This window comes from Trichechus manatus, unplaced genomic scaffold, assembly GCF_000243295.1.
Source record: "Trichechus manatus latirostris isolate Lorelei unplaced genomic scaffold, TriManLat1.0 scaffold00008, whole genome shotgun sequence".
In the NCBI taxonomy this organism is placed as follows: Eukaryota; Metazoa; Chordata; class Mammalia; order Sirenia; family Trichechidae; genus Trichechus; species Trichechus manatus.
This window is the reverse complement of record NW_004443944.1, coordinates 33,351,279-33,367,881: the sequence shown is the minus strand read 5'-3', so window position 1 is coordinate 33,367,881 and position 16,603 is coordinate 33,351,279. Positions and strand designations below refer to the sequence as shown.

General features: G+C 51.0%; 1 protein-coding gene across 1 annotated transcript in view; it reads left to right on the top strand.

Moving 5' to 3' along the window:
* The window catches only part of ANGPT4 (angiopoietin 4), a 47,001-nt gene that overhangs the window by 16,325 nt on the left and 14,073 nt on the right, over positions 1-16,603 (top strand). The window contains exons 3-5 of the mRNA XM_012559261.2: positions 11,109-11,264; positions 13,140-13,261; positions 15,031-15,263. Of these exons, the coding sequence (XP_012414715.2) occupies positions 11,109-11,264; positions 13,140-13,261; positions 15,031-15,263 (511 nt within the window). The remainder of the gene's footprint in view (positions 1-11,108; positions 11,265-13,139; positions 13,262-15,030; positions 15,264-16,603) is intronic.

Sequence of the window (16,603 nt, the reverse complement as noted above, 5' to 3'; positions counted from 1 at the left end):
CCCAGACTAGGAGCTTCTCTGCACAGGGACCCCGGTCCAAAGGACGTGCTCTGCTCCTGGCACTGCTTTCTTGATGGTATGAGGTCCCCCTGTCTCACTGCTCACTTCTGTCTTTTATATCTCAAGAGATTGCCTCAGAACACAATCCAGGCTTGCAGATCAGGTCCTGCCTCACTAACACAACTGCCACCCGTCCTCCCTCATGACATCATAGAGGCAGGTTTACAACATACAGAAAAATCACACAGTGCCAGGAATCATGGCCTAGCCAAATTGATACACACATTTTTTGGAGGACACAATTCAAACCATGACACTCATTGAGGCAGATTTACCTGTTTCCAAAGCAAAGAATATTTCCTCCCAGAAAGGAATTCACAAAGAAGCATGGTTCACTCACAGTCGCATGGGAGCCTTGGAAGGGTTTTGTACAGACAGTGACACAATCTAACTTAGGTTTACCAGAATCTCTGTAGCTACCATGTAGAGCATGGATGGGGGTTAGAGGGGAGGCAAGGACAGAAGCTGAGAGAGCAGCGATGAGGCTACTAATCTACCTGGAGATGATGCCTATGACTAGGGTGGGAGAGGAAGGTGGGGAGAAGTGGTCAGATTCTGGATGCAATCTGAAGGTAGAGTCCACAGATTGAATGTGGGGTACAAGAGAGGTAGAAGTGGAGGGCCAGTCCTAGGGGCTGGGCATGAACAACTGTAAGGATGGATTTTCCTGTATGTCTTAGTTATCTAGTGCTGCTATAACAGAATGCTACAAATGGGTGGCTTTAACAAGCAGAAGTTTACTTTCCCACACTCCAGAAACGAGTTGGCGAAGATTCGACTCTGAAACCTTGCAGGCTGTGGTCCCCCGCTTTGAGATCCAGGAGAGCATGGCCCCACCCTTTGAAACCAAGAAGGCCCTGCTTCCCATGCTCCTTTCAACAGTTCTGCTGATCTCCAACCATCCAGGGATGGTCCTTTTCTTTTCTTGGAGGACAACAAATGTAGCTTCTTTGGCCTGTTTCCTGCTTGTAGAATTCCAAGAGGCAGACAGCATTCTTTCCTTTCATTGTTTCTCTGTCCCCTTTAGTCTAAGCTGATGGGTTTTCTGCTGTGGTAGTTGGTTAGATTCATTAGTCACAGGCTTAATCTCTTTAACAAAAGATTATGTAACCATGTCCTTGGTGCAAATTCCAGTTTGTACAACAGAATTTTCCAATTTTTAAGTTTTGTTTTCATTTTGCATAGTTCATTTTTAAGTTCATCTCTTTCCTCTTACATTTTACAAGTGGCAAGGAAAAACCACACAGCTCCTTTAAGACCTTGCTTAGAAATCTCATCAGCCAGATATCCAAGTTCATCACTTACAAGTTCTACCTTCTACCAAATATTTGAACGTAATTCAGACAAGTTCTTTGCCACTGCATAAAAACCGTCGCCCTTCCTCCATTGTCCAACCACATGTTCATCATTTTGTTTTAAAGCCTCACCAGAAGCACATTTAATGTCCACATTTCTAGCAACATTCTGTTGCTGGCACTGTATGTATTCTGTAATAGAGACTTTCCCTATAGCTCTCCTCACTTCCTTGTGAACCCTCACCAGAATTGCCTTTGATGTCCATAATTCTACCAACAGTCTCTTTGAGGCAATTTAGGCTTTTACTATTAAGCACCTTAAAACTCTTCCAGCCTCCATCCATTACCCAATTCCAAAACCACGTCCACATTGCAAGTACCTGTTAGAGCAGCATCCCACTCATCTGGTACCAAATCTGTCTTAGTTATCTAGTGCTGCTATAACAGAAATACCACAAATGGGTGGCTTTAACAAACAGAAATTTATTTTCTCACAGTTTAGGAGGCTGGAAGTCTGAATACAGAGTGCCAGCTCTAGGGGAAGGCTTTCTTTCTCTGTCAACTCTGGATGAAGACCCTTGTCTCTTTGAGCTTCTGCTTCTGGGCAAATTTCATGTGGCTTAACATCACTTTTCCCTGTCTCTGCTTTGCATGCTTGTTTAATCTCTTTTATATCTCAAAAGAGATTGACTCACGATATACCCTACTCTATTCCTGCCTCATTAGCATAACAAAGACAACCAGTTCCCAAATGGGATTATAGCCACAAGCATACCAAAACAAAACTCGTTGCTGTCTACTCGATTCTGACTCATAGTGACTATATAGGACAGAGTAGAACTGCCCATAGGGTTTTCAAGGAGCAGCTGGTGGATTCTAACCGCAGACCTTTTGGTTAGCAGCTGAGCTCTTAACCACTGCGCCACCAGGGCTCCAACAACCCCAGGCATAGAAGTTAGAACTTACAACACCTATTTTGGGGGACATAATTCAATCCATAACACTGTATGATGAAGTCCTTTGGCTAAAGTTGTGCAGCTCAGGCAGGCAGAGCTGGGACCAGAAGTTGGGGTCTCTTGACTCCCTGTGCAGTGCTCACACCATCCCTCTCCTCTCTGCCTCCCTGCGATTTTGTAAGAGGCAGTTTGGGGAGAAGTCCCTGGCCTTCCTTGACCTTAACACGTGCCCTGAAACCGAAATCTCTGCTTCATTTTTGGTCAGGTTCAGAAACAAGCCTGGGGCCAGGGACCCAGGAACGTGGTTAACAGGCAGAACCCCCACCCTCTGGGCTCACTGGCTGGAGTGCTGAGCCCTGGTCCTGCACTGGGGCGGGCTGGGGGAAGACTCCATTTCCACCTCCTTGGCCCCTGCCCTGACCCTTCTGCCTCACCAGGCCTGACCTTCCAGCCTCCAAAACTGGCAGACCTGGATTTGAATCCACTCTCACTCCTTGTCTGAGGAATTTGACTGGTAAAGCCCCACCAGCAAAGGGCAGAAGGACCAGAGGTCAGGACAAATGCTCTAGAACAGAGCCTCCCACGTCCCAGGGTGCACCAGCCCCAGCCTCAGGCAGTTTAACAGCAGCAACGATACTAACAGTTAAAGTCACTGTGCACCCGCCATGTGCCAGCCGCGGTCTCATTTACACCCACAATGTCATTTAACCCTCATGACAATCCCACGAGATAGGCACTATGACTGTCCCCGTTTTACAGATAAGGAAATTGAGGCTCAAAGAGACCACATAGCTGGAAAGAGTCAAGGCTACAAATGAACAGGGCCTTCTCCAGGCCTGCAGAAAAAAAGTAGTGTTAAAGCAAGGGGAAGCTTCCAGAACCTCTCAAGGGGCAATGGCCGGGAGAACTACGATGTTTGCTGAGCGCCTGCTATGTGCCAGGCACCATCCTGGTTCTTTGCCCAGGGGCCCCGTTGATTCTTCACAACAAGCCTGAAAGGGGAGATTAGGGCCCCCCATTTGACAGATGAGGAAACTGAAGCTCGGAGAGAGGACACTCAGCTGAGGTCCCATGGCCAGTTAGCAGAGAAGTAGGGGTTTGAACCCAGAGCCTAAAGTTCTGATGCTGGAAGCCTTGCCAGCCGCTGAAGGAATTGCTGCTGGTCCTCACCCTCCTCCAGCATCCCTCCCACCAAGGGGGTCAGCCCCCACCCTCCTGGGCAGACAAGACCTCCTCATGAGGTCCCCCAGTTTTGGGAAGAGCTGGACACTGTGTAGAGATGCCCTTGGCTCCCAAAGGCCCCCACAAATGTCATGGGGACCCCAGACATCTGTCCAGCACAACTCTGTCTGACTGTGATTACTGGGGGTGGACACTATGCTGGCCTCCACCCCTGCTGGCCTTCCTTGATTCCCCAGCATCCTCAGCCAGAGAGGTTACAAGGGTTTCTATCAGCAAGACCCTTTATTGTGATCTCCACATTTATTATTCCTCACTGCAACCCCCTGAAAGTGGGCACTGTTCTCACCCCACCTTATAGATGGGGAAATGGAGGCACAAAGGCCGGAAGTGACAAGCCACGAGGCAGCCCCAGCTGAGATTTATTTTTCCTGTAGATGCAATTCTTCCTTTTCCTGCTATTACATCTCCCAGTGGCTGCATCATGGAGCTACACAGTGTAGTATATTCCAAAGCTGTTTCTTTCAGGGGACAATACAATTCATTCATTTAATTTAACAAGTATCCACAGAGGACCTGCAATTTGTCAGACACCCTTCCAGGCATCAGAAGAAAAGGCAAGGAAAGCCCCTGAGCTCTTGCCGCGTGGAAGAGGCAGTGAGGGGTCTTAACTTTCCCTGTGCCCTGGCTCCCTCTGGCTCTGGTGAAGTTCTAGACCCTCTCTAGAAGAATACTTTTTAAGTCATAAAATTAAATTCATAGATTTACAAAGGAAACAAATTATCTTGAAATACAGATAAAATATTTTTAAAAAGAAGTTTGTGATAGTTATATATGGCTTCTGTATTAATACATCAAATAACAACATCTAGTGGTGGATTGGCGCAGTGGCTGAGCACTCAACTGCAAACCAAAAGGTCAGTGGTTCAAACTCAACAGCCAAAAGGTGTGGCAGTCTGCTTCCATAAGGATTACAGCTTTGGAAACCCTATGGGACAGTTCTACTCTGTCCTATAGGGTCACTGGGAGTGGGAATCAACTCGATAGCAACAGGTTTGGGCTTTTTTTTTAGTGGTGGAGCTAGAGGCTTCCATCATTTTGAGGTTGTGATGAGTATAAACGATATCTTGGAGAGGTCCCCGACCACTGTAATGTGACATGAGAATATCTGGTTTCTTCTGGTGACAACCAGCTAACACACCTATAGTGGTGCACCAAATAGTTTGTGGCCTACATTGAGCACTGTAAGCAAAAAACCAAACCAAACCCATTGCTGCTGAGTCAATTCCAACTCATGGTGAGCCCGTGTGTTACAGAGTAGAACTGCTCCATAGGATTTTCTTGGCCGTAATCTTTACAAAAGCAGATCACCAGGCCTTTCTTCCTCAGCACTGCTTTAGGTTAGTAGTTAAGCATACTGTTTACACCACTCCAGGACCTACTCAGCACTGTAGGCAAAACTAATTTTAGTAGTAATATTTGTTGTTAGTTGCATTCAACTCGACTCCAACTTATGGCGACCCCATGTACAGCAGAACAAAACGTTGTCCGGTCCTGTGCCATCCTCACAATCACAGGGATGCTTGAGTCCAGTGTTGTGGCCACCGTGTATTCTGAGTGCCTTCCAACCTAAGGGATTCATCTTCTAGCACCCTTCCAATGTTCTGTTGTGATCCACAGGCTTTTCACCGGCTAATCTTCGGAAGTGCATCGCCAAGCCTTTCTTCCTAGCCTGTCTTAGTCTGGAAGCTCTGCTAAAGCCTGTCCATCGTGGGTGACCCTGCTGGTATTTGAAATGCCAGAGTCATAGCCTCCGGTATCTTAGCAACAGGAAAACCACCACAGTACGACAAACTGACAGACAAGGGGCGGCCACCTATAGTCGCACACCCAGTATAGTCTGTGGCCTATAGTCATCACTGTGGGAAAAGCTCGTTTCAGTTTTAGATCAGGGGGAAGTGGGGAATGGAATTTTTTTGTCCATCCATGTCCACAGATTCCCTGAATTCTATGCATAGATTCCTCAGGGGCCCAGGGACATCAGTTAAGAGTACCTAGTTTACATACTGGTTTTTAAATAGTATATTAATCATAACAGTATACACTCTTCTCTTCCCTGAAGCAAATCACTCTGTTATTAGTTGTGCCTTCTAGCCCTTTAACTGCGTACATGTAAAAAGACATCGTTCGGATCTTTCTTGCACACAGATGGGCCCTCCCTGTAAGTAATGGTTTGCATCTTGCTTTTTTCATTCAACATGTGTCTGGGGCGCCTTTCAGATCAGCACCCTGCTGAAGCTCGATCTCATTCTTTTCAGCTGCTGTGTAGTATCCCATGACACAGACATGTCAGAATTTAGAAGCCTATATGTATCAATTACTTAACCGTGCACCAGGCCTTCTACGAGGATCATCTCAGGAATCCTCCCTACGACCCAGACGGTAGAAGCTATGATTATCTCAATTTTAGAAGAGAGGCTTGACAGGTAGACACCTGCCCGAGGTCACATAGCCAGTGAACTGAAAGCTGCCATCTGAACCCAGGACCATCAACTCCAAGGCATTAAGAGTTCTGCGCTGGCTTTTGTCTGCAGTTGACAAAATGCTTTTCCCAGACATAAACCACAGGCACCGATTTCCATGGCAGGGCATATCATTGTTCCTGATCTTCTTTTCAATCCTCAAATACACCAGACGCACTCCCACCTCAGGGCCTTTGCACATGCCTTTCCCTCCACCTGAAATCCCCATCCTCCAGGCTCCCTCACAGCAGGCTCCCCCTCATCCTCTCAGCTCAGATGACCCCTTTGGTGAGACTTTACCTTCCACTCTGGCTAAACTTGCCCTCAACTCCACTCACCACCTTACCTTATTTTCCTCTTAACACTCATCACTATTGGAATTTAACTGACTTCTTTAGTGGAAGTGCTCTGGAATCAGAAAACATGCCAGTTTTGTTCATTCTTAATTCCCTAGTATCTAATACACAGCCTAGCACATAGTAGGTGCTCAAGAAATAATTCTTGAATCAATAAGTGAATGAAGCTCAGAGGGAGAAGGGATGAGTTTGAAGAAACATTTAATATTATAATTCATATTTATATACGGGACATTTTATAGAACCTGTGCTCTTGGCTTTTTTATTGAGGTATAATTCATATACGGTAAAATTCATCCCTTTAATGAACAGTTCTGTAAGTTTTGACAAACATATAATCATGCAGCCACCACCACAATCAGGGCATAGGACATTCCATCACCCCAGGAGGTTCTTCTGTGTCTCTTTGCTGTCAATCCCCACCCCTACTCCCAGTCCCTGGCAACCATGGATCTGATTGCCGCCCCTACATTTCTATCTTTTCCAGAAAGTCACAAAAATGGAGTCGTAAAGTATGTAGGCTTTTGTGTCTGCCTTCTTTCACTCAGCGTAATGTATTTGCGATCCATCTACATTGTTGCATGCACCAGTAGTTCATTCCCATTCATCCCAGGGGATGGAGGGATCAAGATGACCCCTTCACCAGTGGAAGCTGTTTTTCTTTCTTTGTTTCTGTTTGTTTGTATTTAATTACGCAAGAGAAAACTGGACTCAAGCAGATCGCCTTGGCCACTGAGAACACTCAGCCACAGATACTTATCTCTTGTCTGATGTTGAGGAACATCCTCCCTCCTCCCTCCCCCAGCCCCCGCCTGTCACAACTCTCTCCCCTTCAGGGCCCTTTTCAAATGCCCTCTCCCCCACAAAGAGCAGGGTTTAGTGTCCCCATGTCACAAGTTTGTCAAGTGAGGCCCAGAGAAATGTAGTGACTCTCCAAGGTCCACAAACAGCATAGAGCAGAGCCAGAACTTGAACCCAGGACAGAAGAGAGGGGGGCAGTAGCCCAGGGGCCAAAGCTCAGCCTCTTTGGGGTGGTTGACTGGTCAGGCCCCGCTTCCCACCTCAACTCTGTGAATTTGCCAGTGTGAAGGCAACAGAGGAGGGGCAGTTCCAATCCTGGGGTGGGTGAGGGGCTGGAGACCCGCAGACCCCATCCTGGGTCAGTTCCTCTGCTGGGCTCCTGCCCAGCCCCTCCAGCTGTTGCCTGGGCCAGACCCAACCCCACCACACAGGTTGACAGTAGTTGCCAGAGCCCCAGCCCGGCCAAACTGGACCCATCTGGCCCAGATTATCCACCCCAGGCCTGTGCTGGTGGGCGAGCGTGGCAAATTGGGTGATGCACCCCAGCTGTGGGTGGCCTCTGCCCCACCCGGCCACTTGCAGCCACAGGACAAGTGGGGGACAGTTGGTCTGCTTAGGGGGCTCCAGGCAATCGAGATGACCTTAGGTCACCTAGAGTCCCCAGCGAAGCTCTGCAGACCTGGAGAAGCCCCTGCCAGGTGGTGACCTTGGGCAAGTCATGGTTACTTCCTGGGCCTCAATTATTTGTCTGTCTGCAACTGAGAGTCTTGGGAGATGCCTGGGAGGGTCTCATCTCAGGAATGAACTTTCTGTTTGACAGCCTGGAGCAGAATCGCAGGGCCTGGAAGTATGCATTTTACACCAGGTCCCAGAAGGTTCGTGACCCAAGTAAAGTCTGAGACCAGCCTCAGTATAGCTCTGCTTACCCTATTCACCCTGGTGAGCTCCAGCCAGTCACACGTTAGAATCCCCCTGGGAGCTGGTAGAGGAAGGCCTACCCCAAATTAAACCAGAATGGGGAGGAGGAAGGGATATCTATATAAAGCTCCCCCAGGTGATTCTAAGAAGCAGCCAAGGCTGGGAACCACTGCCTTATGGTTTCTCAAGCCCTTCCCCCACCCCAACACCCTCCCAGCAGATGGGAAACTCCTTTGGAGAAAGTTCCATGGACCTGATTCCTCTCTCCTGAATCCCCTGAGGGTTCCTGGCACAAAGCAGGACACAGTAGTTACTCTAGAAGTCCTTCGTTTTTATAACCGAACATTTCCTGTAGTGAGCCAGCCATGGTTCTAGTGCTTTACAAATAAAAGCTCACTGAACCCTCATGAGGTAGGTATTGGTATTCATAGGAAGTGGGCACTGAGGCACAGAGAGGTCAAGTAACTTGCCTAAGATCTCACAGCTAGAAGATGGAGGAGTCAGGATACAAACCCAGGGGTAGGGGCTCAGAGCCCAGACTCTGAACTCCGTGCTGCTGTCATTATTGAAATGAGGGGAATAAAACAGCCTTGACCTTCCAAAGTGGAGCCCCTCTTTCAACTTTACAGCCATGTCTTTGTGTCCCCACTAGACCCCAGGCCCCATGAGGATGTAGACTTGGTCTGCCTTGTCCCTCATGTATCTCCAGGCTCAGCACATAATAGGTGCTCAATAAACATTTGTTGGCTTGAACTGAATTCTCTAAGCTCAGAAGCAGTGGCTTCATTGCTTCCTGCCTCCTGCCTTCACGGAGCCTGAGAAGCTGTGACTAGGAAGGCGGTGGGGAGGCTGGGTTGGAGGAAGAACGAATCATTCATTTCTCCCCTTGGCCACAGTGCTCAGCATTTGCTTGTTTGTTTCGAGCAAGATTGGGAGCTTCGACCTCTATCTTATGTGATATTTATGGTGGAAATCAGGGGTGTTAGTATCTGATTTCCATATGGCTCAGATCATCCCGGCTGCCACGTGGCGGGGGGGAAAAGCTAGCAGACCCGTAGCAGAGTGGAGTGGACAGATTCATGTAGGGATCACAGTGGATCGAGTATGGCGGGTGAGAGAAACAGCAGAGTCAAGGATGAGTTCTGGGTTTGGGGCTTAAGACCTGGGAAGAATCATTTACTGAAATGGGAAACACTTGGGGAGAAACTGGCGGTGGGAATTGTGGGGACAGGGGTGGTGGGAGCAGAAGAATCCAGAGTACCATGTTGGACATTTATGCTTGAGGCGCTCTTTGGAGACCCATACGGAGGTGTCGAGTTGGTGGGACATCCAGGGGAGAAGTCTGAATGGAGAGGGAGACTTGGGCACCAGCAGCACCTGGGGATGTGAAAGTCCAAGGACCAGCTGGAGCCTGGGGCAGGGTCCTGACATGTTCGGGCAGAGACCCTATGGCAACTGGTGACTATTGTGGACCCCTTCTCAGAATAATGCTTTTAAATGCATAAAATAAAAGCATAAGAACACGCAGTAACATGGTGGTAGAGTGGTTAAGTGTTCTGGCTGCTAACCAAAAGGTCGGCAGTTTCCACCAGCCTCTCCTTGGAAACCAGTCCCCCCGCTCACACGCGCCCCCTCCTGGATTTGACCTTTCCCTGCAATAGCAATCCAGGGCTGGGGGCTGACAGATGAGATGGAGGAGGGGAGACGAGATAAAGGAGGAAGTGGCCAGAGCCCAGTCCCCCACCCCTTACCGCCCTGAGCCTGCCCCCCAGGTCACCACCTCTCCTTGGGGGCACTAGTGGTCTTCCCAGGGGCCCTGGGAGCTGCCCTGTCTGGCCTCCTGGCCTCCTTGGAGACTGACTGGAGGCAGAGGGAAGGAGCCCTGGATGGGTGGGGGTGGTGGAAAGGGGCCACCACATGTGCACAGTGGAGGGGGATGGGGGCGGCTCTCTGCAATGAGCCCTGAGAACACACTGTTCATCTTTGCAACTTGATCCTGGTTTCTCACCTGACCAACTTCTGATCTTGGGAGAGAACACAGCTCTGTCAAAAAAATGAACATTAGCGTGTCAGGTCCCAGAACATCAGAGCTGGGGGAGCCCTTGGGGGCCGATGGACGCAACCCCGTTGGGCAAATGGAGAAGCTGGGGGCCAGAAAATAGAAAGTGCAGCTTGGCAGATGAACCTGCAAACTCTTGTACACGGTGAAGAGGTGGCTGAGCCGTAGGAAGCTGGGCAGATGGCATGAAATTGGGGACTGTGCTCCAACCCTTGCTGCTCCCTGTTTTCCATCAATTCATTGAAAAAATATGGATTGAGCACCTACTATACACCAAGCATTGTACTGGACACAGAGGTAAAATGGTGAGCATGACCAAATCTCTGGCTTCATGGAACTGACATTCTAGAGGGTGAGTCAGACAATAGACAGAGAAATGTATAGTATAAAGTCAGGGAGTGATAAGTGGTATGAAGAGACCTGGAATGACATGAGGAAGCGAGCCATGTGGATATCTGGGGGAAGAGTGTTCCAGGCAGAGGAAACTGCGTATGCAAAGGCCCTAGGGTGGGCGCGTGCTTGCTGTGTTGGAAGAATGTCATAAAAGCCAGTGTGTCTGGAGCAGAGTGAGCAAGGGAGACGCGGAGGAAATCAGAGTGGTAGTGAGGCTAGGTCACGGAGGAACCTGCAGCCACAGGTGAGGACTTTGGCTTTTCCTCTGAGTGAGATGGGAACCCTGAGAAGAATTTGAACAAAGGAAGGATGTAACTTGACTTAGGCTTACAGGATCCCTCTGGCTGCCAAGTGGAGGATCAACTAGGGGTGGAGGGGAAGGGCCAGAGAGGCGAAGGAGGAGGCTACCGGAATAGCCCAGGTGAGAGGTAATGGTGCCCTGGCCTGGCTTGTTCTGAGGTAGGGAGACCTCTCCTCCTGATGGCTCTATGCCCTTCCATGGAGACACGTGGAGACAGGAGGCTTCCCCAGGCCCTGCCCTGTGACCCCAGCCCATGATCTCCCCACAGCTAGAGAGGTACATCCAGATGAACTTGAGGTCGGAGCTGGCACAGGCCCAGCGGCACATGGTCCAGAATCAGACGACCACCATGCTTGAGCTGGGCACCAGCCTCTTGAACCAGACCACCGCCCAGACCCGCAAGCTGACAGACGTGGAGGCTCAGGTACAAAGGCGGAGCAGTGGGCAGGCGGGTGGGCGCTGCTGGAGGCCAGGCCAGCTCACAGCCCAGGCCTCAGCCCAGTCATCTTGCTCTGACCGTGTCCCTGGGGAGGTCAAGGCCTGGGCTCCCTTCCTGATGATTCTGTCACAAGCCGTCTCCCCCAGGCCGTGAGCCCCAGGGGATGGACACTGGGAATGGCTTTTCTGCCTCTGCGACTCCAGTGCCCAGCACAGTGCCTGCAAAGAGTAGGTACTCGGTAAATTCCCATTCTATTAATTCAACACACCCCAGACCTCTCTCCAGACAAAGCCAATTTCAGCTATTGGCCCCTCCACCCCTCCACATGGCCCAACAGGCCACAGTAGAATCCCAGGATTGGGCCTTCCTTCATCCATTCCCAAAACATTTCCTAAGCACCTACTCAGGGGACTGGTTCTGTGCTGGGCACTGCGGGTGAGGGGGTGAGCGGCCCACTCCCCCCGCTTCAGAGGGCTCACAGTGCACTGGGGAAGATGGAGAATTAACAAGTCATCAGACTTCAGTGAAGCAGCGCTGGTAGTGCAACAGGTAAGCTCTCAGCTGCTATAGAAAAGGTTGGCAGTTCGAACTCACCCAGCAGCTCCGCAGGAGAAAGACCTGGCCATCTGCTCCTGTAGAGATGACAGCCTAGAAAACCCTGTGGGGCAGTTCTACTCTGTCCCATAGGGTCACTATGAGTCAAAATTCACTGGAGAGCACCTAACAGAAGAAGATTTCAGTGGGCCCAGGGCCCTGAGAGAGGACGCAGCAGGAAGAAGAGAGGGGGAGAAGGAGGGAACACGTGAGTTAATGGGAGGGTTGGGAAGTGAACGGATGAACAAACACAAGACAAGTGGGCATGTATCTATTGAACCCTTGCTATGTGCCAGGCACTGTTCGAGATGCCTGGCTCTGGTCTGTAGCAGTAAACAAGACAGGCACAAATTCCTACCTCCATGGAGCTTACTTTCTAATTGAGCACAAAGAACATGGACAAGATAAAGTATGCATTATGTCAGATGGTGCTAGTGTGAAGGAGAAAGAACATGGGAGAGAGAGATGGCTAGAGTGTGTTGGGAGTCGCACCAGGGTGAGGCTTCCAATTTAGACAGCGGGCCCAGGAAGGCATCACCGAGAAGGGAGGATTAGAGCCAGTCATCCTGGGAGCAGACTGTTCCAGGCAGAGGGAAGAGCAAAGTGCAAAAGCCCAGAGGTAGGACCGTGCTGGCAGGCTCTAGGGGCATGAAGGAGGCAGTGTGGCTGGAGCAAGTGCGGAGGAGAGCGGTGGGCGATGAGTCAGATCACAGGGCCCCACAGGTCACGGTGAGGACTGGAGCTTTGCTGGTGCCAGGATGAGAGCCACGGGAGAATTCTGAGCAGAGGACGGACATTTTAAAAGGCTGCCCCCAGGCTGCCAAGTAGGGAATGGACTATAGAGGGCCAGGGCAGGAGCAGGGAGCCCCGTGAGGAGGCTGGCGCAGGACACCAGGGCCAGGGTGAGAGCCATGGAGGGAGAGGAAGTGCTCAGATACCCATTGGGAAGGTGGAGCTGACCGGACTCGCTGAAGGATTGGATGGGGGCCCCAAGCCACGGGAGAAATACAGCAGCCATTTGTGGAGATGAGGAAGGCGTGGAAGAGCAAGTTTAGAGAGATCATGAGTTCAGTTAGGGCCTGCAAGTCAATGAATGAGTGAATAAATGAATGAATGCATGAACGAGCACAGGAACTAATCCTGGGTGGGGGAAAGAGGTCATTCAGTTTCTGGAACGACAGGGCCGGTGGGCAGGTGGGCTGCTGCTGTGGGCAGACTGCTCCTGCAGGGCTTACGTCACTCCCGCCCCCCTGCTTGCCGGGCCAGGTCCTGAACCAGACGTCACGCATGGAGATCCAGCTGCTGGAGACCTCACTGTCCACCAACAAGCTGGAGAAGCAGCTGCTGCTGCAGGGCCATGAGCTCCACCAGCTGCAGGGCCGCAACAGGTGGGCGCTGGCATGGAGCCAGGATAGCAGCTGGGGCTGGAAGCAAGCTTAGGGGCCAGGGTTGGGGACTAGACTTGGGCTGGTGCCTGAGACAAGTGCTGGGGCTGAGTCTAGGGGCCTAGATTAGAACTGGGACAAGGGACCATTTGGTGGGCTAGACCTGGACCTAGAGCTGGGGACTAGGCCAGGGCTGGGATGAGGACTGGGACCAAGGTTGGAGTCCAGACTGAAGCTGGGAATGAAGGTGGGCACTGGGGCTGGGCTGGAGCTGGGGGCCAGGTGGCCACAAGGCCTGGGTCTCCTGCATTGGGTGGGGACAGGGGACAGTTATTTTCCTAGGGCTCAAACACCCTGCTCCTTTCTTTGTTTCTTTACTTCTTTCTTTCATCCTTTCTTACTTTATTTTGTAAATTGTAACAGCTTGATTGAGATACAATTCATAATCCATACGATTCACCCTGTAAATTTTAATTTGATGTATTTATTTGTAAATGGAAACCCTGGTGACGTAGTGGCTAGGAGCTACGCCTGCTAACCAAAAGGCCTGCAGTTGGAATCCACCAGGCACTCCTGGGAAACTCTATGGGGTAGTTCTACCCTGTCCTATAGAGTTGCTATGAGTCAGAATCAACTTGATGGCAACGGGTTTGGTTTGGTTCTTTATTTATAATAGGCAAATCTGCTCCCATCCACCTTGTTCCCACCCCAGAAGCAACAGCAGTGACCAGTTTCTTGTCTGCACGATCAGAGAGGGTGTCTGCATTTATGAGCTAATGTGTATGTGGGGAACACCCTTTAAATTACAAAGAAAAAAAATAGTCATTGGGTATAGATAAGGCAGAGAAATCTGACATCTGAGGCTGATTTCATCTCAGTTTTGAGCTGAGTGGAGAAAAATCTGCCAAGGTCAGGGACTACTGGAGGGGACAAAACCCACACTGAACGAGCCACCAGCCTGTCAACAGGGCAGATGTTAGTGTTGTTCAACTCCGGCTGGGTCAGGATAAGACAGTGAGGATCGCTGGCTCCCTCTGATCTGGGCACAGTTAATGACAGTTTGTCGTTATTCTTAGTCCTCCACCCCAGATTGGAGGAGAGCAAGGACTGGGACGCTGTCAATCACTCTGAATTGGCACCAGGTGCCTAGAATTCGGCAATGTTGCTGCCATCAGTAAGCTCTTGGCTAGACACCTAGAATTCTAGAACCCAAGTGTGCCCAGATTGTCTGTCTTCCTGCAGCATAATTTGGGGTCCAGCGGAAATTCCTTCTGCCGTAGTTTGCTTTACTTTCTTAATCTGGGGAATGGGCTGGCATAACCCAGCATGTACAGTAAAACCTGCGAAAGCCAGAACCTGTGTAAGGTGGAAGCCTGTCAGTGAAGGAAGACTCAAAATATTTTCCACTAACAGCAATAGAAAAGAGGTAAGATTGCACCTTGTCAAAGGCAGAAAACTTGCCAGATCCAGAAAAACAAGGCTCTCACAGGTTTCACTCTCCTATAAACGTCTGCCTCCCACCTCTGTCCCTCACTTCAAGGGCTCTCTTTCCTTCCCTCCTCACTCTGTGCCAAATATAGAAGTGCCTACGTTGGGCACGGACTGCCAGGCTGTGTGACTCTGGGCAGGACGTTTTACCTCTCTGAACTTCAGCGCAGGTCGGTACCGCTGAGTCACCCGGGGCCTAGGGGAAAGCACGAGGGTGTGAATGCCTGGTAGGACGGCAGACTCATCCCCACGTGGGCTCACCCTTGTGCGCCTCCGCCCCACAGCGCGCTGGAGACGCGGGTGCAGGCCCTGGAGATTCAGCAAGAGGTGGAGCTGGCCAACCTCCGCGGCGAGAGGGAGCGGTTGCGGCGGCTGCTGGGCCGCCAGAGCGGCGCCCTTGCCGGCCTAGAGCGCAGCCTGCGAGCCGCCAGCGGCAACTCCAGTCTCCTGCAGCGCCAGCAGCGCCAGCTCCTGGAGACAGTGCAGCGCCTGGTGCGCGCCGTCTCCCAGGGTCCGGGTGAGCGATCCGGGCACGCCTGGGTGTGGGGGTCGAGGGTGACGGAGGGAGTCCCCGCTTACCCTCTCTGTTCACCAGGGAGCCTGGAACCCAAGCAGAAAAGCCTTCACCCCTCTCTGCAGGGTGTTGTGATAGAGATAACAACAGTAATAATAATGGCGACAGCCACAAGAGCCAGTCCAGACTTCTGCCTGTCCTTCATTGCATTGGTGACCTTGGACATGCCCCTGTGCCTCTCTGGCCTCCGTTTCCCCATTTGTTTAATGGAGGCGATAATAAGAACAAGAACAGCACCAGTTCTGACTGACAGATTTGGGTTCCAGGATCCACCCTCCAGCCCCACTTGCTTGGGCTTGCCCCTACCTCTCCCTGGCCTCGGTTTCCCTCCCTGTAGAATGAAGAGGTTGAACTCAGTACTCCCCAAGGGCTTCTCTCGTCCTGACGCCCCCCTGCCCCTAAGCCTAGAGAACGGAGCCCAGCGGAGGTGCGGAGGCACCCATGGCCCTGACTTCTGAGAAGGGAGAACGATGCCTGGGCCAGCTCCCCAGCTCTTGCTGATTCCTTCCAAGGGGACCCACTTGGGATGGGATGGGCAAGGTATTCCCAGGTCCAACTTCAATTATTTAGTCAACAAACATTTATTGAGCACCCAATGTGTCCTAGGCTTGGTGCTGGGTGCTAGGGTACAACAGTAAACAGGACAGTTACAACTCCCATCTCTTGCAAATACTCAATCCTCTGTCTGTGGGTCTTGAAGGAAGGAAAAGGAAATGCATGTCTGTTGAGTGCCTACTACGTGCCATATACTCCGCTAGCAGCGTTCCTGGAGTTTGCAGACCATGGAAGGCTTAAAAGGCTGTACTTTAGAGGAAGAAAGGACTTTAACCCGAGGGCAGTCGGAGCCAAGAGGGGGCCTTGAACAGAGTGAGATTACGTTTTAGGAAGTTCAGTTTGGAACCAGAGTGGAGAATGACTTGTGTGAGAGAGAGACACTGAGGAAGGGCTTTGTACTGCTGCTGGATGTCCATAGGGGAAGCTGGAAAACCTTTATGGTGCAAAGGAATCAAGCCATAGTGGTGGGATTCCGGGCACTGTGTCAGGCAGGGGACTTGGGGCAGAGGACCCCGCGTGGCTCCCCATGGCCCATGGCCCTGCTGGGTGAGGGTTTGAGGCCCAAGGAAGCCAGGGGTGAACCGAAGGTGGATGCCTTTCAAACCACAAGATGTAGAGTGACCCAAATCCATTACCAGCTTGTGCAAAACCCTGGCAGTGAGGCTGCCTAGATGAATCCCATGTGTGGGTTTCTGTAGCTCAGCCCAAGGCACCAGGCCTGAGCCCAG